This window comes from Mirounga leonina, unplaced genomic scaffold (assembly GCF_011800145.1).
Source record: "Mirounga leonina isolate KUSES-001 unplaced genomic scaffold, KU_Mleo_1.0 Mir_418, whole genome shotgun sequence".
Classification (NCBI taxonomy): domain Eukaryota; kingdom Metazoa; phylum Chordata; class Mammalia; order Carnivora; family Phocidae; genus Mirounga; species Mirounga leonina.
Window position 1 is genome coordinate 5,240,092 of NW_023270739.1, and position 26,797 is coordinate 5,266,888.

General features: G+C 42.2%; 1 protein-coding gene across 2 annotated transcripts in view; it reads right to left on the reverse strand.

Annotated features, from left to right (window-relative positions):
* Positions 1-26,797, reverse strand: part of TNRC6B (trinucleotide repeat containing adaptor 6B) — a 244,520-nt gene that overhangs the window by 11,493 nt on the left and 206,230 nt on the right. For both annotated transcript variants that reach the window (XM_034987461.1, XM_034987462.1), the window contains 7 exons: positions 26,011-26,056; positions 24,656-24,804; positions 19,276-19,401; positions 8,184-8,315; positions 7,827-7,922; positions 7,486-7,663; positions 679-816 (listed from right to left, as the gene is read on the reverse strand). In XM_034987461.1, the coding sequence (XP_034843352.1) occupies positions 679-816; positions 7,486-7,663; positions 7,827-7,922; positions 8,184-8,315; positions 19,276-19,401; positions 24,656-24,804; positions 26,011-26,056 (865 nt within the window). The remainder of the gene's footprint in view (positions 1-678; positions 817-7,485; positions 7,664-7,826; positions 7,923-8,183; positions 8,316-19,275; positions 19,402-24,655; positions 24,805-26,010; positions 26,057-26,797) is intronic.

The window sequence follows — 26,797 nt, forward strand, 5'->3', positions numbered from 1 at the left end:
CTCAAGGCTACAGTTGAGTCCAGGTGAATTACTGTCCAATGATATAAACATTGAAACAAAGGTTGAAGGAAGGTTCTAAAACCTTTTATCTGTTTTACAGGGACATAGAGAGGCATTTACAGAGAACAATGGAAATGAAGAGCCCACCATTCACAACCAAAGCCTGTGATGCCCCTCAGCTGTTGTCCTGCAGACACTATAATGCATTAAGAACAAGAAAGCTAAAAAAACAAAACAAAACAAGAAAGCTTTGTGGAAAGTTCAAATCTCATGTACTATTAGTCATCTATCTTTTGGAGACTAAAGTGTTTGAATAATCAACATGGTATATATTTGTTGTGATCTCTTAAACCTCAAAAAAAAATGCATTTTGTTCTCTCAGCCAATATATTAGGGTTTCATCCTAATGGGTACTCAAGTTCACTGCTACTGCTCTCAATCCCATTACAGGTGGGCGATTTTGCTCCCCTTAATTACAACTAGCATTTTAAGTTTCTTATAATTTGAAATATACATAACCCCAATCTTCCTCTCTTAGGCAATCACTGGATTTGGAGGAAAAATGAAGAGATTAAGAAAAAGCTAAAGATTTGTGCTTTAAAATAATTTTACAGGATACATCATCAAGGTCCGTGAGGGCCATACACCTCCAACTCGTAAGGCTTTGCTTGCTCTTACCATTTTTGTGCATATTGGCTTCCTGTGTGGCTACAGAGGGCAGTCCCTCCATCATGGAGGTCCACTGTTTAAAGCGAGACTCTGTTCCAGCCTCCTTCCCACCAACCATGCCATAGTCCATGCCACCAGAGCTGAAGCCTAAAACAGAGAAGCACATTTTACATCTTCCTATATATTTCAAGAGATCTGAGGTAGAACCAACCAAATGATAGCTTCATTTGTCATTTAAAGACTAATTCACAAGAAATTTCTTTACTCAGAAGCAGAGATTTTGATTCAAAATGTTCATCCTGGCTCTTGCTTGCTAAAGAAAGTAATGACTCTTGGTGCAGGTGTGAAAATGTGCAGGACTGCCGTAATTGAGAGCATTACAGTGCACAGCGCACCTGTGCCTTCACTTACTCATTTAGCTAACGCTTGTGCTAGCCAGAATGCTGGGGCCAGGAATTCGCCAACTCAGAGAGCCAATCTCCACACATCAAACTGATAATGGTAGAACAACAACCACAAGGTGTGGTGAGGGTGTCTGGGGCCAGAAAGGCTTTGCAGAAGAAGGGACATTTGATTTAGGGCCGATGGCAGGTATGCAAGTAAGTCAAGGATACCAAGTACAAAGCTCTGATTGATGACCATCTGGTACATTTAGGGAATGAGGAGTTCAGTGTGACTCCAGTGCTTGGTTAACCATGGATGAAGTGAGGCAGAGTGACAGGAGATGGGGGAGAAATGAGGAGTTATGTCCTGTAGGGTTCTTTATGTATCAGGCCAAAGACTTTGGGCCTTTTTTCTCTAAGACAGGAGATAAAGAAGTTTTTTAACAAGTGAGAGAAAGAAATCTAAGTCTGTATTTTAGGGAGCGCCTGGCTGGTTCAGTTGGAAGAGCAAGCAACTCTTAATCTCAAGGTCATGAGTTTGAGCCCCACGTTGGGTGCAGAGATTACTAAAAATAAATAAACTTAAAAAAAAAGTCTGTATTTTAGAAAAAGAACTGGCAGTACAAAAATGGGGTACATGCAGGTCAAGGCAGAATGTAAGAGATTTGAAAGAAATCTTTATGCGATGACGAAGCCTGAATAGGCAATGACAGAGAGCTTCAGAGTTTACTTTGCCATGAGCCCCAGGTAAGCCTCAGGTGTCAGGCTTTTAGCACGAGTGTAGGTGGGTAATGTCTTCGCATTGCACAGGGCTGGACAGGTGAGAATCAGTATGAGAGGCTTGCTGATGGGGGTCTCACAGGTCCCACCATCCACTGTGGGTCAGAATGTACTTAACATAAAAAGTAAAATGAAGCACGAAAATAAACAAATGAACAGAGAGGAAGAACAATGAATAGCCAGAGTAAAAATGAGGATGGACTGCAGTGAGTGTAGAACAGCCATCCCAGGGAGGTGAAGCAGGGGTCCCACAATGTAAAAGCTCAGGCAGCTGCAGGAGTCAAAAGCCCGTCTACTATTACTCGAGAAGATGTGCCACTCCAGCTAGGCCAAGCTCCTCGCTGTACCCACTTGCCTCTCCGACCATCTGGTGGTGCCTCAATGACTCTGAGGTTCCACTTAATCCAAATCCCATGAGGGCCCAGGCCACGTTCTCTCCCTGTGCTTCTGAGTTGTCAGAGACAGTTTTATAAATGCATAATAAATCCATTCCTAACACCTTGACCTATATTTAAAATGTTGCTATTAATATAAAGAACACTGCTCCTTCACACTGTAAGCAACTTTACTAGTCCATGTGATTACTTGGAGGGCGGGGGTGGGGAGTAGAAATTCCTGGAATAAGCTGGAAATATTTCATATTAAATGATTTTTTAAAAAAGAAGAGTTTAAGGTATTTTCTTTTCTCTTATGTAGTTGAAATGAGACTGGAGGATAGCAGGGTTGAAAGGAATAAGGCCTTTCTCTGAAAGAAGCTTTATTTATTATTATTATTTTTAAATTTTATTTATTTATTTGACAGAGAGAGAGAGAGAGAGATCACAAGTAGGCAGAGCAGCAGGCAGAGAGGGAGAGGGAGAAGCAGGCTCCCTGCTGAGCAGGGAGCCCGATGCGGGGCTCTATCCCAGGACCCTGGGATCATGACATGAGCTGAAGGCAGACGCTTAACTGACTGAGCCACCCAGGCGCCCCCTCTGACAGAAGCTTTAATGGCCTAAGTGGGTTACTCCTTGGGCAAGTAGCACCTCTGCCTTTGACAGAGAAAACCAACCCAAGGTGCCTGGATTCTAGGCTATTCGAAAGCTTGGTTCCAATCATGGAGGAAGAGCTTTTGAGAATAACCTAGGATTCTGGTGAAGATTAGAAAGAATGTGAGGATTAGTAAGAAGATAAAGAATGATTCCTTACACATTTCTTTTTTTTAAAGATTCCATTCATTTATTTGACAGAGAGAGAGATAGCACAAGCAGGGGGAATGGCAGAGGGAGAGGGAGCAGCAGGCTCCCCGCTTAGCAGGGAGCCCAATGCAGGACTCGATCCCAGGACTCTGGGATCATGACCTGAGCTGAAGGCAGACGCTTAACCAACTGAGCCACCCAGGCGCCCCCACATTACTTTAAAGATTCTTTACAGTTGCTCTGAAATGTCTTTAGAACCCACAGTGAATTACAATTATTTAATTTCAGCTGCTTAGAGTCCTTTTGTGACACGTGAAGCGTGGAAAATTAGTAAGAGTTCTACATATCTTAGGATGAGGGGACAGTTTGAGCAGTTCCATCTGAACCTTAAGTGGGCATCTTTCTCGTTAGAAACTTGGGAAATCAAACACCACCAAAGCATGGCAGCATCATAACTAAGTAACAAAGTTTGGTAAGGAAACACCCAGAGGGATGTGAGGAGAACAGGAGATAAAACTGCCTTGAAAGGTTTAACCTCCGAACCCAAACCAGGAGAGGAAGAATCAGTGCAAGGCTGTACGTGGTTCTGTGTCTTTCTTCGATGCCCCGCGGTAACCGGCACGACTCACAACCTCTGCACTATTTGTGAGCTGCCACACCTCGAAGCCCAGCAAAGTACGGACCTTTTTGTCCTTGCTACTTCATCAAAACCACACTTCCTCGGTCCACCAGGCAGCCTCCCTGTAATTCTCCAGCTCACCAAACAGAACTTGAGCTCCAATCAAACAATCCTTCCGTTCAGTTCAGTGCACACTCACGGAAAGCCGCATTAGTGCCAGGCTCTGTGAGGAGCTGAGGGACAAACAGAAATAAGACATGCCCCTTGCTCTCCTAGGAACTCATTTCCCCAGTACATCCCTTTTACCGATCTTATCATTCCTACAAATCCAACCCTTGGCCTCCCTTATCTATCCTGGCCAGAATTACTTTCTTTGCCACGCAGCTGTTTCACCGTCTATTTATTCATCATTACTGCTTGGCTCAGTGTCACCTCCTTGAGGAAACTGGGATTTCCGCTTTCACGCTCTTTGTCTATATTAGTTCTTTCTTCCCTGCTTTTCCTTTTACTATAGATTAAAAAACAAATCAGTGCTTTTATAATGATAAAAATATATTATAAAAGAAACAGATCACCCACAGTTGCCCATTTAACACAAATATTCTTTTTTTAAAGTAATCTCTACCCAACATGCGGCTCAAACTTACAACCCTGAGATCAAGAGTCACATGCTCTACCAACTGAGCCAGCCAGGCGCCACCGAATTTTGATAAATTTTAAACATGAAAAGTGAAATTTTATTGGAAATACATTTTCTTTTTCTTTTTTTAAGTAGGTCCACACTCAGCATGGGGCTTGAACTCACGACCCTGAGATCAAGACCTGAGTCGAGATCAAGAGTCAGATGCCCAACCGAGCCACCCAGGCGCCCTGGGACATTTTCTAATACGACGAGGGACTTTACTTCTCGAATGGTTCAGATACCTATGAATGAGAGATATGAGACGGAGTTCACACTATTCCTATTTTTTAAATTACAATAGAAAAAAAGCACCAAGAAATCTTATATAAGTAATTAGACAGGAAAAGAAGGAGTCTTGTTATAACATCTCCTATTTCTGTGAATTCCCATTTAGGCTATATTCCCTTCCCCTCAGCTCAATAACATAGATGCTAAAACATGTTTACATAGGTCATCATCCCCAGACAATTCAGTTAGGTATATTTTCAATTCTGCTAAAAGCAGAGAATGAGAAACCGTCTGTTTTATAAAAACAATCAGTCAAGGATCAGTTAAGCAGTCATTAAACTCATTCAACTTTTTAATTTTGAGAAAATACACCCAAAGAGGCTTTACTGGGACTTACTAAGAGACTTTTAATTATTCGTGCTCCTCTTTCACCTACAGGTGTCTTTTTTAGTTTAATACTCAGCAGTAGGAAAATTGAAATACTATTCATTTTTTACATCTTTGCTATATAAATTTAACCTCTCTGTATGCATTAAATATATTTTCAGCAAAATCTTATAGCTGTAGTTTATTCAAAACAGGCAGCCAAATCGGATTTACTTTCAATCCCAAAATGTATTTTTCAACTCAAATAAATGTCATAATATTAAGGAATTAAGGACATTTTTAACTGTGAAATAAATTGCAAAGTGCATCTTATAAGGCAGATCGATCTGTAAGTGGTCAGATCACAATTAATATGATAAAGACCTAATAAAATTTATTCATAAGTTACCAAATGGAAATAAATTAGCGAGTCAATATGTTTTTCTCCTTACTTAATTTGGACTGTAGTGCATAGTTAAATGTGTAAGTTACTTTGAAACAAGAGTATGATAAAAAAAAAAACCATGCCATTTCCTCAGTAAATGTATGTATGTATACAGAACTCTGATCCTTCAGCCATCATGGAAAGTTATACCTCCAGTACAATAATCACAAATAACACCACTAATCTAATAAGACACTATGATCAAATTTTTCTATATATTTGATAAATGAGAAGGTATGCTGCTAAAAACAGATTCACAGCTAGCATATAATTTCACTCCCCCCCCCGCCACACCCCTGTAATTCTACTTTTTAAGAAAAGGCAGAAAATATTACAGACGTTGTAAGAACTGTCTCTGGAACAATTACATCATGATGTTAGGTTTTTAACAACCAATTGACTAATGCACACCCAGCCTAAAGAAAAGCACATAAAAGGTCTATTCACAAGTTTTATCTGATAAATTGTGGAAAAAAATGTGTATTTAACAGTGTCTGTGTCACTAACCTATGTTGCTCAAGTTGTTTGAAGATACTTTTCTTTCCACCTAAGACATGCCCCTAGGGGATGAGTACAGAAAAGAGCTAAAAAGAACTGTGCATTTAAACATGTGGAAAAGCCGCCCGGGGCTTCCAGATGTTCACTTTGCTTTGTATGACTAGACTCTACTTTGAGAACCATGAACTCTCTAACAAAAGGGGATGGAAGAAGCAAAGCTGCCCTGCTTTATTCTCATAGACGGCATCTAAATTCACAATAACTGGACACATACCAAAATACCCAAGTTCTTATGACAAGTTTCATCCTTAACAGAAAACATGATTAAGGAGGTGAAGCCTGGAAATACAGAGTTAATGACACCTTCATTAGTCATTATGGGAGGCTTCCCCCTTGCTCAGCACCCGGGATTTCTACACCCAAGATGGGTATGCCCTAGTAAGACAGGAGCTGGTGGAGAGTTTGCTCTTCTTTTATGTCAAGTGGAAGAAAGGTTATTTTGAATTTAAGTCAGTTCTCAGGAAAACTATTCAGGATCAGAATCAAGGCATCCTTGGAAGTCTCTGTTCCTCTCTGCATGTGGACACCCCAGCAGGAAGTGGCACCCCACAGAACTAGAGCAGAGAACAGGGCTATGTGTCCAGGGTCACTTTGTTTCATAGGAGCATGGGTTTCAGGTCTCCCCAACTCTTATTTTTGAGTTTGCACAGAACAGTATCTTCTTTACCAAAATAAAACCTGAATTTTGTCACTCTGCAAAGAAACCCACTGTGGTGTGTGGTACCTTTTTAATTTTTACATTTTATTTTTAAGTCACTGTTGCCTCACTGATTGGATTCTGCTTACAACATGTTCCCCCGTTCTGAAAGAGCTACCATTTGCCTGCCAACAAATTCTTGATGAATGTCAAAGGTATAACCTTACTTGTGCTAATTCTATTTAAATCAAATGAAATATTAATATCAGAAGAATTTTATCAGTTTGCCTCATCAGCTTCATTTTAGTTCTCCATTTTTCCACAAGAAGGAAATTCTATCAGTAGAGCTAAACACCTCAGCTTGTACATTATTTTAACAGATTATAACCTCAGACGCGTGTGGCACTCACAGCATGTACAAACGTTTTAACTGGCTTTTTCTTTTTTTTAAAAGATTTTATTTATTTATTTGACAGAGAGAGCGAGCCAGAGAGCACAAGCAGGGGGAGTGGCAGAGGGAGAAGGAGAAGCAGGCTCCCCACTAAGCAGGGAGCCCGATGCGGGGCTCGATCCCAGGACTCTGGGATCACCTGAGCCGAAGGCAGACGCTTAACCGACTGAGCCGCCCAGGCGCCCTGTTTTAACTGGTTTTTAAAAATTCCCGGTGGCAGAAGAGCAGGTTGCCATTGCCAAATAGTAAAAGTCTCCCCTGGACCCAGAGAAGTCAGAGGCATAGCTCTGCGATTTCCTAATTGTGTGGTCGGCTTTGGAAAACTGCCAAGACGCTAGGATATCAGCTGTAAGACAGGGATGAGAATACTTCTCCCTCTCGTGTGGTTGCTGTGCAAACAGGGGGTCACGTAGGACCCATCTCTACCGGAGGCTCAGCACACGACCGGCGCATTTTTTTTAAAGGTGATCTTCACTACTGGCCACTTACCAGAGCCATATCCAGGTATTGGCGCTTTGGTCTGAAGGTCTGGGAGCCCCACATTCAGAGCGCTGGGTACCATGTTGTCCAGATGGGGCTTGGGCCCGACGGGATGGGAGGGCGAGTGCTTCAAGCCAGGCTGCCTTTGCTGCTGCTGCTGCTGCAGGGCGCTCACCATCCGAGCCAGCTGGAGGCCAGGAGTCCAGAGCCAGGGGGACCCGGAGGGAAGACGGACACTTGGTGAGCCAACGCCCCGAGCCTCCCCGGAGAGACTGCCTGTGGCTGGCGTTTTGCTCTCGCAGGCGCAGCCCTGCAGTCCTCACACAGAGCGCTAGGGGGACCCCCCGTACCTGCTGCTCCTGCTGCTGGCGCACGGCCTGTGAGAGCTTCCTCTGGTTCTGCAGCAACTGCTGCTGCTGCTGCTGCTGCAGGAGAAGCTGACACGCCTACAACACAGGGGGGCACCGGCTCCTAAGTGGACTTACTGAGACCCTCGTGGGTCGTGCGCCCGAGTGCGGCGGCGGAATCAAGCACCTAGGAGGGAAGTACTACCCAGGTCCTGGTCCGCTGGTCACATTTACCTCGAGTGGAGCTGAGACATTAACCCTTAAGCATGCATAAAACGAAGCAAATCGAAGTTAAAGGGGAAAAAAAAGCAAATAACCTGTTTTTTTTTTTTTAGCTAAGGGGGAAAATCTGCTACTCACCAACTGAAACTGGGGAATTTGTGGAAGCTGGCTCAGCATGGCAATTTGTTGAGGAGATAACTGGGGCCCCACATTGAAAAGACCTGGATTCAGGCCACTGTTGGGAAACTGCTTGAGCATTGAGGCAGAAACCTAGCAAGAAAAAAAAGATGCATTTTTCAGAACTTACCAAAACGAAACATTTTTTTTTCTGTAAAAAGGTCTTAATAGGTCTAAAGCAAGCATCAATGGTTTTCCTTGAAAAATATTTGTGAAAAATATTAAATGATCAGGAGAAATACACTGAAGTGTTAACAATGGTTATCTCTGAGCGGCGAGATTATAAGAGCTTTTAGGGGCACCTGCCTGGCTCAATCGGTGGAGCGTGCAAATCCTGATCTTGGGGGTTGTAAGTTCGAGCCCCATGTTGGGAGTAGAGATTACCTAAAGATAAAATCTTTTTAGTTTATTTAAAAACATTTTTTAAAGATTTTATTTATTTATTTGACAAAAAGAGCACAAGCGGGGCGGGGGGTGGCAGGCAGAGGGAGAGGGAGAAACAGATTCCCCACTGAGCAGGGAGCCCAATGTGGGGCTTGATCCCGGGATCATGACCTGAGCAGAAGGCAGATGCTTAAACAACTGAGCCTAGTCGCCCAAGACAAAATCTTTTTTAGAAAAGGAGCTTTTAAATTCTCTTCCTAGGCTTTCTAATTTTTCTGCAATAAAAATTATGAATTTAAAATCAGGAAGACTTCTGCAAGACAAAAAGTTTTAATGACAATATGACTCTTGCCTGAGAAACTGTTACTGGAAATGGAAACAAAATATATCAAACTTCATAAAAATAATAAAGCCTAAAACAAAGTATTTCTGTTGTACAAAAAAGAAAGATCAACTTTCTCAGTAGTAAAGGGGATATTTTGGCCCCACATGCCTGTAAATAAGAGACACTGGAGTTTCAATTCATGACTTCTCATACCAAACACTCGGGAGTCCAAGAGAGGCAGAGCAAAGGAGCCTAAAAGGTCAAATGACTCAACCCATTCCTTCTCCACGGTTTTCAGGAGCGAGCTAGGCTAGGCTGCAGAACCTTCAGGGACAGAGAAAAGACTCCCTCCCACCTTCGGACTGCTGGTCTAAGATGTTTTCACTGAGCTGAAGTGAGTTTCCCTGCACTTTCATTCTCCGAACCCACTGAACCAGCTGGTACCGCGGAGAACAAACGTAATCTTCCATGGGTGGCAGGTCGCACACTGGTCAAGTGTGTAGTGCTGGAGGCAGACTGCGTGGGCTGCCACTTCTAAGGTGTGTGACTCGGGGCAAGCTACTTACTAGCCCTTCTGAGCCTCATTTCCCTAACTTTAGTGATTGAGGATGTTATGTAATCCACATCAAAGGCTTAGAAATGCACTTCATAAACGCTCATGTTATTCCACAGGGACAGCTCTTCAAATGTCTAGAGACAATTACAGTTCTTTGTGTCTCATCTTCAGCCTAAACATGATCAGTTCTTTCACGCGTATCTCATCCAATTTCTCAATGCAGAGCCCAGGACAGAAAGCCATTTTCTAGAGTGGTCGAGTACCAAGTAGACCTGGCCATCACTAACCATTCTGTTAAAAGCCAGACTTTTACTAACAATGCCTGAGATCTCAGTTTCTCTGATGAACGCATCCTAACTCCCAACTCACACACTAAGCTTACTTTCAATTAAAATCTACAATATTTTAAAATAAGTTTTGTTCTCCTATGTAATATTTAAGCAGCTGGGTTGAGTTGTATTAACTTACGATTTGACCTTAGGATCTTTATGTGCACAGCACATAGTAGATGCTTGATAAATATCTATTAAATAAATGAATATTATATTTTTATTTATTTATTTATTTATTTATTTATTTTTTAAGATTTTATTTATTTATTTGACAGAGAGATAGAGAGAGAGCACCAGCAGGCAGAGCTGCAGGCAGAGGGAGAAGGAGAAGCAGGCTCTCCGCTGAGCAGGGAGCCCGATGCGGGGCTCGATCCCAGTACCCCGGGATCATGACCCGAGCCGAAGGCAGCCGCTTAACCAACTTGAGCCACCCAGGCACTCCTATTTTATTTTTTTTAATATTTAATTTTTAAAAAGAGTTAATTTTTTTGGGGGGGGGGAGAGCAAGCAAGAGCAAGGAGGAGGGGGGAAGGAGAGAATTTTTTTTTTAAGACTTAATTTATTTATTTGTCAGAGATCGAGAGAGATAGAAAGAGCACAAGCAGGGGGACCAGCAGGCAGAAGGAGAAGCAGGCTCCCCGCTGAGCAAGGAGCCTGATACGGGACTCTATCCCAGGACCCTGGGATCGTGACCTGAGCTGAAGACAGACTCTTAACCAACTGAGCCACCCAGGTGTCCCGGAGAGAGAGAATCTTAAGCAGCCTCCAAGCCCAGCACAGAGCCTGACTTGGGGCTTGATCTCACAACCCTGAGATCATGACCTGAGACGAAATCAAGAGCTGGGCACTTAAATGACTGAGCCATCCAGGCGCCCCAGATTTAAATTGTTGTTGTTGTTGTTTTTTTAAGATTTTATTTATTTATTTGACACAGAGAGAGAGTGAGAGAGCATAAGCAGGGGGAGCAGCAGAAGGAGAGGGAGAAGTAGGCTCTCTGCTGAGCAGGGAGCCCAATGTAGGGCTCAATCCCGGGACTCTGGGATCATGACCTGAGCTGAAGGCAGATGCTTAATCGACTGAGCCACTCAAGTGCCTAAAATTTTTTTTCAAGTAATCTCTACACCCATTTTGGGGCTGGAACTCATTACCCTGAGATCAAGAGTTGCATGCGTCACCTAATAAGCCAGCCAGGTACCCCATGAATATTATATGTTAACTTATTAACAGTCATTCCACCAAATTCTTTTTTAACCTATTATTCTACTTAGTCCCAGTTTGTGTTTCCCTATCTGGTCATTGATGGGAATCTTGAACTTGACAGAGCTTGAGGATAATCTAGTAGCATGTCAGTAAAAACTTCTTTCCAACCGAAAGTGATTGGGCTGGCAATAGTCCATCGTTTACTAATCCACACAACTGTTCTAGCATTTAACTTATATTTATACATCTTGTCTAAAACAAAGAGACAGCTTGTCAAATGGCTTGTCAAAATAGAGATTTCGACAACTGTATCATTCTTATAATCCAAGATTTTTTAACTAATTAATAAAGAAAATCAGTTAAGACTTGTTAGCAAATTTATGATTCATGATTTCTTATCACAGGTGCTCAAAAAGCCGTATTTTTGATATCTAGTCTAGAATCTTGCCTAGAATTGGCACCAAGTTCATCAGTCTAAGCCACTTCCCTTATTGTTTCAAAAATTATTTAAAAAACTTCCCCATTCTCCTCACTTCCTTGTTGGTGCCCACCTTGCTCATAACACTCCAGGCCTCCTGCCCTTTCTTTTTGGCAGCAAACCTATAGGGAGGGTTGCCCCATTCCAGTTACTGCTGGCTAAGTTTGTAATTCAGTATTAGGAAGCTCACATTCTCCAAGATCAGCTTTCTCAGTAGTAAAGGGGATATTTTGACCCCACATGCCTTCATCTTAAAAATTCATGATTTGTGTAAGAAAGAGGAGTTGTCATTATTAAACTCCCCTTGAAGATCCCCAGACTTCCTCAAAGATCACAGAAGGGCTCGGCAATTCTTTTCACAAATTCTTTCTCTGTTGTAGGATTTAATTTGTCTCAACCCTTTTGAACATCTTCGTTCTTTTTTTTTTTTTTTTTTTAAAGATTTTATTTATTCACTTGACACAGAGAGAGCAGAAGCAGGGGGAGTGGCAGGCAGAGGGAGAAGCAGACTCCCCGCTGAGCAGGGAGCCCGATACAGGACTTGATCCCAGGACCCTGGGATCATGACCTGAGCCGAAGGCAGATGCCCAACTGACTGAGCCACCCAGGCGCCCGAACATCTTTGTTCTTAATGGAGAAGACAAAAGCAGTAAAAATTTTATTTTCACTTAATTTAACTTAATTTCTATTTAATCATTTAATGCAAACACAAGTAGTCCAAAGCAGAGATTCTTTTCCCAGTAACTGGAACTGCACCAAACCAAACTCTGAAGGCTCTTTCAATCTGCCTGTTCTTTTGCAAGTCTGTTTATTTTATGTTGCAATTCCACAACACAACTCTTACACATATTCATCCTTGCTTGCTACCCTTACTTTCCATCTTTTGAAAATACCCCCTTAAAATCTGAGTCATCAGAAAGCTTTCATCACAAGACCCACTGGGTCTTCCCACTGTATCTTTCTTTAGCATAACAGTCAGTTAAATTAATGCTTCTGAGTCACCATCTCTGCCACAGTCTCAAGAATACCTGCCTACCTTTCCTTTGATACTTTCTAGTCTAGAAACATCTAAGTTCAAGTTTCTTGTACGGGGCTCACCAACACGTTTTCTTTTTTTTTTTTTTTTTTTTAAGATTTTATTTATTTATTTGACAGAGAGAGACACAGCGAGAGAGGGAACACAAGCAGGGGGAGTGGGAGAGGGAGAAGCAGGCTTCCTGCGGAGCAGGGAGCCCGATGCGGGGCTCGATCCCAGGACCCTGGGATCATGACCTGAGCTGAAGGCAGACGCTTAACGACTGAGCCACCCAGGCGCCCACCAACTCATTTTCTTTCAAGATCTCAGCCACTTTCACTTAACCTACCAATGCTGTCATTTTGGGAAATATTTTGGGTTAAAGTAACAGTCCTCCCAGATGTTTCCTCTCTACTCTCTAAGAGATGCTGAGGGTTGCCAACCAATGAGAACACTTGTTTGATTTTCTACGTTAACAGTTGGAGGCCTAGCAGATGTGAGCTCAGAGTGAGCACACCACTCCTGTGCATGGTGCCTCTGCACCAGTTTTATGGCCGCGACGAGGGACTTGGTATTAAAAAAAAAAAAAAGTAAAAATTTCAATAATAATCTTTAAGTATTGATTACAGGTTGAATGATAATTTAGATCTACTGGATTAAAGAATATATATTAACCTGTTTCTTTCTCTCTTTTTAAATGTGGCCACCAAAACCTTTTATGTTCCATTACGTGGTCTGTGCTATATTTCTATGGGACAGTCCTGCTTCTAGGCCATCAGCATTGTTTCTAATTTCCTTTCCAAAGGGAAAGGACTCTGTGGTTCATGGGAAATCTACTCTGCTTATTTTGTTTTCCAGTCTGCTGGCCTCCGAAATAAATAGCCATTGTCTGAGCCTTCTTTTCTTCCCACTTCTCCGTTCAGTTTTAAAAGCTCTACTGAACAAATCAGCTAGTCTCTTGATTTCTTCTCTTCAGTCTTGAGAACGTATGCCATCCTTTGCCAAGAGCCATGCTTCCCACCCACCTCCAATATTCCTATCCCTTGAAATTAGCTGAAGAAACCACCATTCAAAGTAAAACATGCATATGATCCAGCAGTACCCTAGGAAACAAATTCATCCTAGGAGACAAATATAGGAATATTCATAGCAGCACTGCTCATAATAGCAGAAATCTGGAAACTACCCAAATGTCTACTGGTAGTGGAAGAGATAAATAACCGATGGTATATTCATGTAACAGAATACTATATGAACCACAACTGCCCAAATCAACATGGGGAAATCTTAGAAACACTGTCAAGTGAAAAAAGTCAGAGAAGGCTACATACTGCATGTTTTTGTTACATAAAGTGCAAAAAAAGGGCAAAATCAAACTATACTGTGTAAAGATAGATACGGAAATACTATAAAAAAATGCTTGTTTTATTCTTTAAATTTAATTTGGATGCCAGCATCTTCTATGTGCCATAAATTGACAGTCATAAAGACTAGAAAGGTTACCCTTGAGGACTTCCTGTCTAGCTTTGCCCAACGTTTCGCTTCCCCAGACTACACATGCACTGTCCTTCTCCAATGAATACAAAAGGACCAGAGAGAAGCAACACTAGGCTCCTGGCAAATGGCTATTCATGCCTGGGTTGCAGAGTAATTAAAGTGCAGGTTTGCACATTCCCGTAGCAGGGAGTTAATTACTCTGGCTTAAAAGCCCTTCAATCTCCAGCTGGGCTGGAGAAAAGGAAGATCTAGCTGGAGTCAATATGGCATTTAACGAAGCACTGCAGGTGCAAAATGACAGCAATTTAAAGCAACACAAAAGCCTGGTAGAATATGTTACTTTCTGAATATTTGAGTAACAGGAGGAAAAAGGCAAGGTAGAAACCCAAGACCTGTAACATCTGTAGCAAATCTTAAAGATGAGCTTCAATGTGATATTACTTATCAAAAAAATTAGGTGTTCATGTCTTTTGACCCATAAATTTCATTCTGGGCAACTAAATTTGGAAATAATGTGGGCACAGATCGATGTGTAAGATGGCATACAAGATCTATGAGTGGGGCGCCCGGGTGGCTCAGTTGGTTAAGCATTTGCCTTCAGCTCAGGTCATGATCTTGGGGTCCTGGGATCCAGTTCTGCATCAGGCTCTCTGTTCAGTGGGAAGCCTGCTCTCCCTCTCCCTCTGCCCCTCCCCCCTGCTCCTATGCCTGCTTTCTCTCTCTCTCTCAAACAAACAAACAAGATGTTTTAAAAAAGAGATCTATGGATAAGGGTTTCTCTACTGCATTATTTATAACAGTGAAAAATTAGAAACAATTTAATATCCAGTAATGGGGAAGAGAATGTTTCAGGAAATCAAAGTAAATCTACCTGATGGAACATTATGCCTTCTTCGTTAAGAGTGATCGACAGGAAGACTATGTTGTAACAGGGCAAATACTAGGTATGACCCAAAGTTAACAGAAACAGCAGGATATAGTGACCACGAATGTCATTATGTGAAAAGCATGCCTGTACATGAACGGTCTGAACAGGGGATTTTGTAAAAATAATCCCTGTCACTGCATCTGGGTTGGGGGTTCCTGGAAGAATTTTTTTTTTCCGTTATCCAAACTTTCAGTGTGGTTATTATATTGTCTTAAAAAAGGGGGGGGGGTAGCGCCCGGGTGGCTCAGTCATTAAGCATCTGCCTTTGGCTCAGGTCATGATCCTCGGGCCCTGGGATCGAGCCCCCGCATCGGGCTCCCTGCTCCGCGGGAAGCCTGCTTCTCCCTCTCCCACTCCCCCTGTGTCTCTCTCTGTCAAATAAATAAATCTCAAAAAAAAAAAAAAAGAGCTACCCAACTGCTTTTTTAAAATTTGGAAATGTGAGGGAAAAAACTGAGGTTTCCATTGTTTAATATTCTGCCCCCATTATGCATCAAATAAACGTTAACCACGTTTTTTAAATAAACAAATCTCAAAAATGTACAACACAAATACTTTTCTTTTCCACACAGATCAGATGCTTTGGTCATAAAGGGATTGGCAGCCTGAGGTCTCTTAGACTAAGTTAACTACGCTTTCCCTAACAATTCCACTTACTAAATCATTCTGAAATGTATCTTCCCATGACTTGACAGAGATTTACTCAAAATACGTGCCCTGTGCAGCTGTAGATGTTCAGGATCCAGCAGTGAACAGAGCAGACACAGACTCGGCCACTGTGAAGCTCAGCACACACCTGGGGGTGAGGAGAGCAACCGTACTGTACGTAGCCCGGCCTGGGAGAGCCTCTCTGAGAAAGCACCACGGCAGCAGACGTCTGAAGGAAGGACGGATGGAGCCCGGGGGCAACCTTTGAGAACAGCGGTCCAAGCACGCTTGGTGCCCTAGGGCAAGTTGACTGGCGAGGCCAGAACTAACAGGAGGGAGAGTGGTAGGTGTCTGGGGTGGGGAGGTCACCAAGAGCATCAAAGCCCACAGTAAAGAGCTGGCTTTGTATCCTCAGTGAGAGAGGGAGCCACGAGAGGACAAAGCGGTAACATGGTTTACCCTTAACTTTCTGTGATGCTAGAAAAGCTTCCCATCTATTCGTTCGGTAGCCACCAACCAGGTGTGGCGATTTAGGTTTAAATCAATTAAAATTAAAATTTCAGTTCTTCCACCCGACTGGTCACGTTTCAAGTGCTCAGGTGGCTGAGGGCCACCCTGGACTGTGGTTTTAGAGGATCGTCAGAATGCTGGGTGGAGAAGACACCGGAGGCAGGCAGGTGCTGAAGAAAGCAGGGCAGGACCAGTCGGGAGGCCACTTCTGGGAGAGAAACAGTGGTCGCCTGCCATGGGTCATGCTAGCAGAGGTGGTAGGAAATAGGTTCAGAACAGAGTTCTGAGGGGAATTTGTTGATGGAACGTGAGCTGAGAGGACCCCCCAACTAGCTCTGAGGTCTGTGGCCTGAGCACCTGCAGGATGGGAGTGCCATTTACTTGGAGGAAGAGGATGTTTTAGAAGGGAGTATGGGATGGAATCACAAGCTCTGTTTTGGACATGTTGACTTGAAGTGCCTGTAAGGCATCCTAATAGAAATGCCCAGAAGTCTATGGAATTGAGAAGATAGATCTGGGCTGAAGACACAGTCTTGCGACTGTCAATATTTAGAGCCATTCACTGGGCAAAATCACCCAGCAGCGGCCGTAGATGGTGAGAAGAGGAAGAGGGTCAAGAAGTCAGACTGGGGCTCTCTGATGGTAAATGTTGGGGAGGTAAGGAGAAGCTCGTAGAGGAGATGGACAAAGAAAGGCAGGTGGAGAACCACTGTACAAGGTGTCCAAAAGCCAAATGAATGAAAAGTTTCAGAAGGGAGGGCGTGACCATCTATGTCAGATGCTGCTGATATGGTAAGAAGAGACTGGAGAACAGACCACGATATTCCACAACACGAAGGTCATCTGTGATCTTCATACTGTCTTAATTCTCACTGCCACCACCTTCCCTGGACTCCTTTGCTCTAGTAAGTCTGCTATTCAAACATGTCCTCTACATTTCTGTCAATGTTATTTTTCTAAAACATAAGTTTTCCTGCATTGCCACTCAGCTGAAAAATCTTGCCCAATACTACAGTATCTACGGCAGCAGCAGCTAAACTTTAGGGTGCAGATAAAAATCACCAGGGGGTGACTAGGCCCTAACTCCCAAGATTCTGTCTCAGTAGATTGGGGGAGTCCTGGGAACTGTATTTTTAAGTAGCAACCCAGATAACAGTTACAAGGGACAAAGTCCAAAGTCCAAACTCCTTAGCAAGGCAAACAAAGCTTTTCCAAAACTGGTGCCGAACTTCCTGACTAGTTTTTTCCTATGCCACTCTAGACAACATCTATATGCTTCAACAAACTCAAACTAATTATTCAAATCACTTGCATTGTCCCAAACATACCATGTTCTTCCAGATATTACTGCTCCTTATCCAAGCTGCTCCTGCTGCTTAGAAGGCAGCTTTAACCCAGCCGTACTCAGCAAACTCTTGACTCATCCCTCAAGACCCAGCTTAAATGTCATTCCTAGTGCGAGGCCTTGCCCAGCTCCCAAACTGTGTTAGACATTTCTTTTCTTTTTTTTTTGACAGAGACATATCGAGAGAGGGAACACAAGCAGGGGGAGTGGGAGAGGGAGAAGCAGGCTTCCCACGGAGCAGGGAGCCCAATGCGGGGCTCGATCCCAGGACCCTGGGATCATGACCTGAGCCGAAGGCAGACGCTTAACAACTGAGCCACCCAGGCGCCCCTGTGTTAAGACATTTCTATGTAAATTTATCATGCTGCCTATTTGCTGAGTACTCTGCCATCATCCCCACCAACTCCAGGAGGGTATGATAGGAGACGGCAGTTTCTTCATCTGTGCAAGGCCAACTGCACCACCAGGCACACTGCAGACATCTGATAACCACAGGACTGTGGCCTGACCCCAGGCATGTTGGAGGGTGCTCTGGGAGTTAAGAAGATGCAGTGACTGGAGTGCTGGGGAAGTTGGCAGCAGCTCTGTCTACAGGACAGACTGCCCGGGGGACGACTGGAACTTAGAGAGAGGGGCAAGGAAGGAGAGACACCAAGAGGACCCCCACACCCCCGGTGCAGGACCATGGGAGACGAGAGGGTGGGGCGACGAACATTTTCTCCCCTACTACGATAGTTATGGACTCAATGTCAAACACAGAATTTGAAATCTATAGGATATGGTTCCAAATAAATATTTTAAGCCTATGTCTTATATTTCAAAAACGAAACAGCAACAAAACCTGACCCTTTACAACCTGTTGGTTGGACCTAGTAAGTGTCCCACCCCCTTTTATAGGACGGGACAGACTCATGGCTCTTTATCTTGATTCACTGAAGTAACAGTCTACGGAGACTAAGTCACACACTGAATCCTTACATGGGCTCCTCAGCTTTTATATTGCTCCTCAGATCCATTTTCTCACAAAGAGGTATAAGGGACAGTTTGTGGCACAAATCTCTCCCGTGTACCCTGCAAACAACTCACTGCACATCTCCTACCAAGAAACGGACCTAAAAGGTTTCCCGAAAGACTTTACCCCACAACACAGAGCTGCTGCAAGAGTAAGTCTCTGCCACTTCATTCTAAATCCCCCCTCCCAGAGCACCTAGTCAGTATTTCAGAATCTATCTCCTCAAAACTTCTCAGAGTAACCCAGAGCCTGGCTCTTCTCCTGTTTATCTGCAGGTAAATCCTCAAGGGCAACCAACTTCAGAATGTTGACACATCAGGATTTATAAAGTAGTTTCATTTACATGCAATTAAAACAATCAATGCAGTATTAGAAAAATATAGAGACGTCTAAAAGGAATGTAATCATAACGCTTTTCATGCAAAAACATCTTTGTATGTATGATACAATAAAGAAATGAGTTTGACATTTTGTTCTAAAAATTTTGATCTGGGGGCACCTCGGTGGCTCAGTCAGCTAAGCGTCTGATTTTGGCTCAGGTCATGATCCCAGCCTCCTGGGATCAGGCCCCGCATCAGGCTCCCTGTTCAGTGTGGAGCCTGTTTCTCCTCCTGCCCCTCCCCCTGCTTGTGTTCTCTCTCTCTCTTCTCAAATAAATAAAATCTTTATAAATAAGTAAATAAATATCTTGATCTAGATTTTTTACGTTTTAGACATTTAGGTAACTATTATTCCTTTTATGCTCATAAAACCTGTCAGTTGGTGACTGATAACCACCGGGACAGGCTTTATTGATGAATTGTGGAAACATAAAATTGCTTACCTGGGGGGAAATAAACTGGGGAGGCACTTGCGCCCGGAGATTAGGAGAAGAATTCAGTGGCTGCACTGGCGTGTGCATACCTCTCGATTGTGCTGTGCTATTTCCAAACAAACCATGATTGCCACCCTGTAAACGTAACAGCAACAGTAAGGCTTTTTGTTAATGTAAGAAAATGCAAAAAAGAAACAGTTCTGGTTTTCTAACCCTCAGAAGAATCATATCCTGTGTTCCACGGAATCACAGAATTTTATAACTGAAAAGTTCCTGGTCTTGGAATGCCTGGGAAAATTATTCAAATCTAATCATGCACATAGCACCACCACCCCTGCAGTCGGATGCACTCTATAACCAAAAGGGTTAAATTTGGTCAAATGTTAAAAAAATGCACTAATTTTTTTTTTGTAATTGAAACATATAGGCAATATAATGTTTATTTCAACTACTCTCTCTTTTCTCTTTTTTTAAAAGATTGCATTTACCAAATTTATTCTCAAGTCCAATAATCTGAGCTCCATCTTGAAAGGCACCTGAGTACAAATGCAGGCTTCTTCTGAATAATAGCAAGTGTAGAACACCACTAGGACATAATGTCTCTGAATTGATTAGTTCAATCATAGAATCAGTGCCACCAAATCGTAGCCTAGCTCCATGAGAACCCTACTCCAGATCTGAACACCCTTCCCTGTCTTGCGTCTGCTTGATCCCTTCTTTGCTAGATGAGAAAATCTAAACCAAGAGTGAGATTTAAAAAAAAAGAAAGAAAAGAAAAGAAAAAAGAAAAAAGAAGCAGAAAAGGGAAAAAGTGAAAAACCATTACAGGGACACCAAAAAAAAACCATTACTCACCTTTAACTTCTCATTCCAATGTATGAACATTAGTCTGGTTAAAAATAAGCTTAATTCCCTGATTTCTGGAGGACCAACTCACTGGAGCACTTCTAGACTATTCTAATCAAAGAGCTACAGGAAACTGGGCTAGATGACGGCCCTTCTGTTCTGACTTGTTTCAAGCCGAGAACAGCCCTTCAGCAAAGAACTTGACACTGTTCCCTCTGTCTGAGGACAGCTTCTACACCATCTCCACTTGGCCTCTTCAGGGCCCAGCTCAGAGGTCATCCTCATAAAGGAAGTCTTCCCCAAACCTTCTTCCTCATATCACATTCAAATTAACTGAGCCCACCTCTATGTTCTCAAAACACTTTAAACACTCTTTGATAGCACCCATCAGCAAGTCATATTAATTTTCCATTCTGTCTTTCCACCACCAGCTTAATACTTCCCTCTTTGTATTCCCAGAACTCAATAAAGTCCTAGTCTGTAGGACGCAAACGTCATTATCAACCAATTCCATATACTTGACAACATCCCACTGAATATCTTTAGTGAAGACAGCCGTACCACTGCTTCTACCAAGTATGTGTATTCTGAAGTCACAGAAGATGAGAAGTCACATCTTCTCCCTGGCATAGTGGGGTTTCAGGTAATTTTAAAGAAGAATTCTGTAACAGCACCCGTAAGTTCTAGAACACTGAAGATATTTCAATGGCTTAATGATTCAAAATAGATTAAGGGACTGCTACTGGGAAATTAATGAACTTAAAAGCACTGAAAATAAAAATGGCTATGAACATAAAGTAGAAAAGGCAATCAAAATCTGTGTATATCTCATATAAGAAAATAAAACATCCATCATGAATTTTAAATCTCCCCAAAGACTGTTTAAACATGAAAAGACCTTTAATTCTACAAGCTGTAATGTCTCCACTTCCCCTGTCTTACTAATCAAACTGTCACTCTAAGGTGACATGGTTTGGCTCTAATTTTTCTAAGATCGTGGGAGTTGGTAGCTTACCTACTGATCATTCTCAAGAACACAGGAAACATCTGTGTCACTGAGAATATTCTGCTAAGATCATTCTCACACTTTACTATAAAAGTAATGACCTTGTTATGAGATGCTAATTACTCATGGTTGGGTCCTTGGATGGTGGGGTTTCTGGTAGCTGAAGTTCTTTGCCAGAATCCATGTTTTAAAAAGTCCAAAACTGCTTTAAATTCCAACCTCTCTTTTGGTAAGAAATATCAGAAGGAATCTGCCTTTTTTTTGTTTTTGTAAAATCAGGCCCTATTTGCACATTCCCAGTGGACAGATGCCACCCCCACCCCACTGCCCAGAGGTTTTAGGTTTGCTTTATCAAGTGTCTCTAAAGCCGTATCAAGCCCTGTGATAGGTCTGATATGGGTAATAGTATAGATGAGTCAACAGGAGTCTATCAAAAAACACCTTCTCTCTTTTTAAATATGGAACCCTGGCACTGCTGCTCATTTTCTTGGCTCAGAAGTAGCTATTTCGCAGAGTAATAAGTTTAGTGGCAATCATACATAGTTTTTTTTAAGACTGTATTTAGAAATTAGGAAAACGGTCATCAAATGCTTATATGTATGTTAATGGCGGTCTATCTGGTTATTTCTACAGCTTTACTGTTGAATATAAGGCTTTTATGATGACCTGAGTCTTAGTATTTATTGGTGATGGCTGCCTCAGCTACAGTGTTTAAAATAGAAAGGCATATAAATTAAAAACAAGGTTACCAAGCTGATTGAAATTTGTGACTTGAAAATAAAAGTCTTACATTTTAATTTTTAATTATGAACTATATTAAGCCTGCATGAAAATGGTGTAGAAGAACCACGACCATATTTAGATAAAATGTGTATCCACCGGATTCACAATGGACTTTGTAGCATTCCATTTTTAGGATAAAAAAAAACCAAAGAGGAATGACCTTTTCTTCCAGTGCCAGCTACTTTGGCTGGTCTGTTATACTAAAAATTATATACTAATGGCTCTTGATAAATGTGCAATTCTGTAGGCATGTTTGTATTTATCATTAATCAAGAGTGTGAGGACTATTTTATATTTTCTATACCTCAGTCCAAAAAAAAAGAGCTGCCCCAAACCACTGATATAATTATTTCTTCTTTGTTTATATAAGCTATACATGTCTATGTCCTCTGTGGAAACATTAAGAAAAACAGTGAAATATAAAAAAAGAAAACAAGAAATTACCCATAACTCCCAAACCGGAGATAACCAACTGAACACATGGATATCATATGATCCATTTTTAAAATGTGCTACAGCAATAATTAGAAAGCATATGAAAGACCTGTGTGCAACTGAAGGATTATGGTGTGAGAGGTGTTTTATAATACCTTTTCACTTGTTTGTGAAAGTCAGCATGTGGAAACAGAATGGATACAATTAATAATTAAATGTCCTTCCATGACATCCTGAGGTGAGAGTCACAGTGACAGGTAAATTGGTCACAGAACTGTGGCTAGGAAAATATCATCACTGGGGTCACTATCACAGAGGAATTGTCTCCAAATTCCTGGTTTTCTCCTCGAGAACTACCCTGGAGCTGCTGTGGGGTGACAGAGGCCTGCCGTGCTATGTCAGGCCCGCGGAGGTGAGGGGGCCCCAGAGGCCTGCCCTGCCAGTCTCACTCCTGGTGCATGGCCCCTCCTGGGAGGACTAAGGCCCGCCCCTAGGAAACATCCAGTCTTCCCAAAACTTCATTCTCCCCTATCAAATTACCTCTCTCTGGGTAATTATTGTATTTTACACTTGAAGACACTAGGTTTTAAGATGCTGTAACGCTCGAGTATTTACTACTACTAGTTTTGCTGCTATTTTCTATTTAGAAGTTTTACTAAATTGAAAGGACTTCAAAAATATCACTTGCCATTCAATCCAAGGTTAAGAATGGCAAATTTGTTGCTAAATTAGATGACATAAGGTACCTACATACCCTCCTTAACATTTTCCTAAGCTAGTTCTTAGGACCTTAGCTTAACTTAGAATTTAGTTACCTTCTTAAATGTGAACTTATGACCAAAAATGAGAAGACAAAAGAAACAGATTTAAATAAAATCCATGTTGAGAAAATATGAAGAGAGATGGGTTCTACGGGCTAAGAGATCTAAAGCCTATACTTAGTATCATTCTGTGCATTCAGTAATCAACAAATTTCCCAAGACAGACAAATGATGCAATCAACTGCAGACCAGGGCCAAGGCGAGGCCACAGCCAAGCAGTTGTAAATTTGAGAGGCCTCCTTACTTGTCTAGCAGCGAAGTTTTGGGGGTTGAGCCCTGTGCCGATTGCTCCAAGGCTGACGTTGGGTAGTGTGGAACCAGAGGGAGACAGCTTGTAGCTGGGAGAAGGGGAGAAGGGAGAGCAGGGAGCCTCATCCCCAAGGCACCCATCTTGATTGGAGAAAGGCAAAGTCAGCTGAAAAGTAGTAGGAGTTAGCCAATCACAATGAGTGTTGGTTAGTGAAGCAACAGAATGCAAGAAGGGACAAGAGAGAAACACTAGGAACAAACAGAATTAGAGTGTATTAGCAATAAACGAGGATGGAATTTGGATCTGATAAGAGTCATCACACTTGGTCCAAGAGACACCATCTGTCATCTCAGATACGGATTTTTTCTTATCCTGTAAGTCAGTAACACATTCTGTCCATTGCACTAGGATAAAAATTGCCAGACACTTTATTTTTATGCATCTAATATTGATTACTCTATGTGGCTGCTGAAAGAGAAGCCAGAATAAGCTTCTTGGGAATCTGTTGCTGCCTGGAACAGCATCATCAATAGTGTCAAAAATGTGCCAGATCTAAAACTTTTGGTTTTAATTGCTTTCTGAAGATCCAGGGCTATGGCAAATCAGTATTCTGAATCAAGGAATTATTTCCTCCACCAGGAATGATAAAAATAAAAAGAACTAGGTATAAACAACTTCTTTAAATCAGGTAGTTGAGAATTTGGACAGTACACCACTGTAACTAAAAATAGGTCACTAGGGGAATGGAGAAAGAACAAAGGAACTCTCTTAGAAATAACAAAAGAGAAAGTTCTGGGCCAGCTTGACTAAGCTAGAAGGCAAGGCCTGGGGAGATCCGGATTATTTGCACAAGATCCCAAATTTAATTTCTCATTGTATAGCAGCAGAAAAAAGAATTCAGAATAAATTTGTCTCTAAAATTTCTTCTACATGTTTCGAGTGTGCATTTCCCCTACTGTAAAAAGTCAGACCATTCATTTCCCCCTTCCAAACTTCATAAAATTTCTAAACACTCAGACCTTGTTCACAATACTCACATACTAAAGACAGATGGTTCTAGCTTCTGCCTAATCACCTATTGACATCGACTGTTTTTACATCACCACTTACATGCAGGTGATGTTTGCGTTTTGCTCATTAATTAATTCAGTAATTCTATGCTTCCTCCTGGAACTGATTACCAAAAGAACAAATGGGAACCAAAGTGGTTCGCATCAATTATGGTCTTAAACAAAGGATTCGACTCACCTTCTCGAAATAAGGCCCACTATCTGTGGTTCCCATGTCTTTGGAATTAGGTGGACGGAACCCAGATCGATCCTTCCTCATGATATCATTAAAATCCCCGAGATTCATCGCTCGCTTGTCCACGTCAAATTTTTTATCTGGAAGGCTCCCTGAAAAGGAGCACAGAAGAAGTGAAAATTTCAAGAACCAATGTCTCCCTCATGACGAGGAGTTCTAGCCCTACTCTCTTCCCTGAGGTGTGGGGTGTAGACCACAAGGGATCTCGTTGGTTCAGGCTGCTGGGGACCCTCCCTGGAGCACATGTGGGTCCTTTTGTTCCTTTTTAAAAAACTCCTATCAGTTGTAGCTTGTTTTCAATGGAAGACTGAAAGAGAGACTTAGGGCCAACCTGGTAAAAATCTGACTAAAAAAATATTTCCACTGGTTATTGATATGTTTGATGAATATCACTTGCTCATAAACTCAAATGTGCTCAGGGAGAAAATCTGTCTCTTGCCCTTTTAGCATCTGCTAGATAAATGGGTGGGGCTATGAAACAGTTACTGGGGATAAAAAGGCCTCGTGATTTCCCAGGTACCATGGTTATTCCTCCTTTTCTTCACAGCTCTGGAAATTTGCTGTTATACACTGACATGATCAGTGCCCCTGGAAGCTTACTTTTTTGTTATTCTTAGATTTTAAAATATCATAGATCAAAGGCTATTTCCCTTATGACCCAGGACTGTTTTCCTTTCTTCCTGGTTTGATTCTTTTTAAGTTCCTCAAGGTGAGCAACGGTGTCACGGGGATGACCCCACAGACCAAGGGCTGACATGGCGTCTGCCCCACCTGCAGTGGGGGTGCTCGTCAATAATGCAACACCCCAGCGCAGACGGGACTAGCAACCTGAGGGCAGAGGATGGCAGGGCCACAGACACACTGGGTTCGGGCACACACCACAGTTTTTAACAATCTGAATTAGGTTCCAATATTTAAATATCAGGCTCTCAATGTATGTCTAAATTTCTGGCCCTGCTTGAAAACTGGAAGCTCTGACAAGGCTGAACCTTTACTCTCCAGGGCAACAACCGCTAAGGGCCAAGCAAGGCTGAGTCCTTTATCCTTTACGTGGTACACAGGCCGCCCACAGCTAACCAGTGGCCTCCAACTCCCACCTGCTTACACCTGGCACACCATTCATTTACGTGACTTTCCTGGATCCTGCAGCTGTTTGGAGTTTTCAACCCTTACCTAGCGTCTAGGATGGTCCTTCATGTCTGCTGAGCAGCACCCATCCCAACTCAAACTGAGCAGGGACCCAACATGGCATCATTAACAACAACATACTCCATTCATATTAGTGGAGTGATACACACCTACAGACAAATCCATTTTGCTGCCTGGATTATCTTCAGTTTGACTCTGAAAAAGCAGCAACAGGGAGGGAGGATTAAAGGTTTGAATTCAAAGTCTGGATCAGAGAAAAAAAATGGCATTATTTACATGAGAGCTCTGGCGTCCTACAGGCACTATACAAGATTCTTCCGACGTGAACCTTACACTGGGATGAAGACAAGATCACTTAGGATACGACTAATTTGATTGCTGTTGGGTGTCTATATTCCTAAATTCAATTTTCACACAGAAGTAGCTTCAGTAATTCTATGGACAGGGCAATAGTTAAGTAGCTGCTTAGAGAAATAAAACCCTGCTCAAGTTCCAGTCGGCTCAGGATCAAATTCCACGAGTGTCAGCCAAATGATGACAACTTCTTCTCGTGACTTGTCAAGTCATCAAATCTGGTAATGAGCAGCCAAGTCAAGCTATTTGTCTTTTGGCAACCAGGGACGGGGTGTCCCCACGATGTTCCCAAGAGAGAAGGAAAAAAAAAAGAGGAATCCTACAAGAATTCCTTATATAATTAATTACAAATACTTTCTCTAGTTATTTTGCTCTTGCTGCCGTTTTCAAAACTGTAAGATTAACACTGGTACAGCAGTAGTCAGGGAAAATTATGTAAGTTTTAAGGCCTGGCTCTTTCTTCCTCTAAGCGCCTAAGGAAAAGGATACAAGGACTACAAATTCAAAAGCCGTAAGCTTTAAATATTGGAGTATTTAATTAAGAATAAGTGAATAGAGGATAAATACTGCTTACTCCAAATC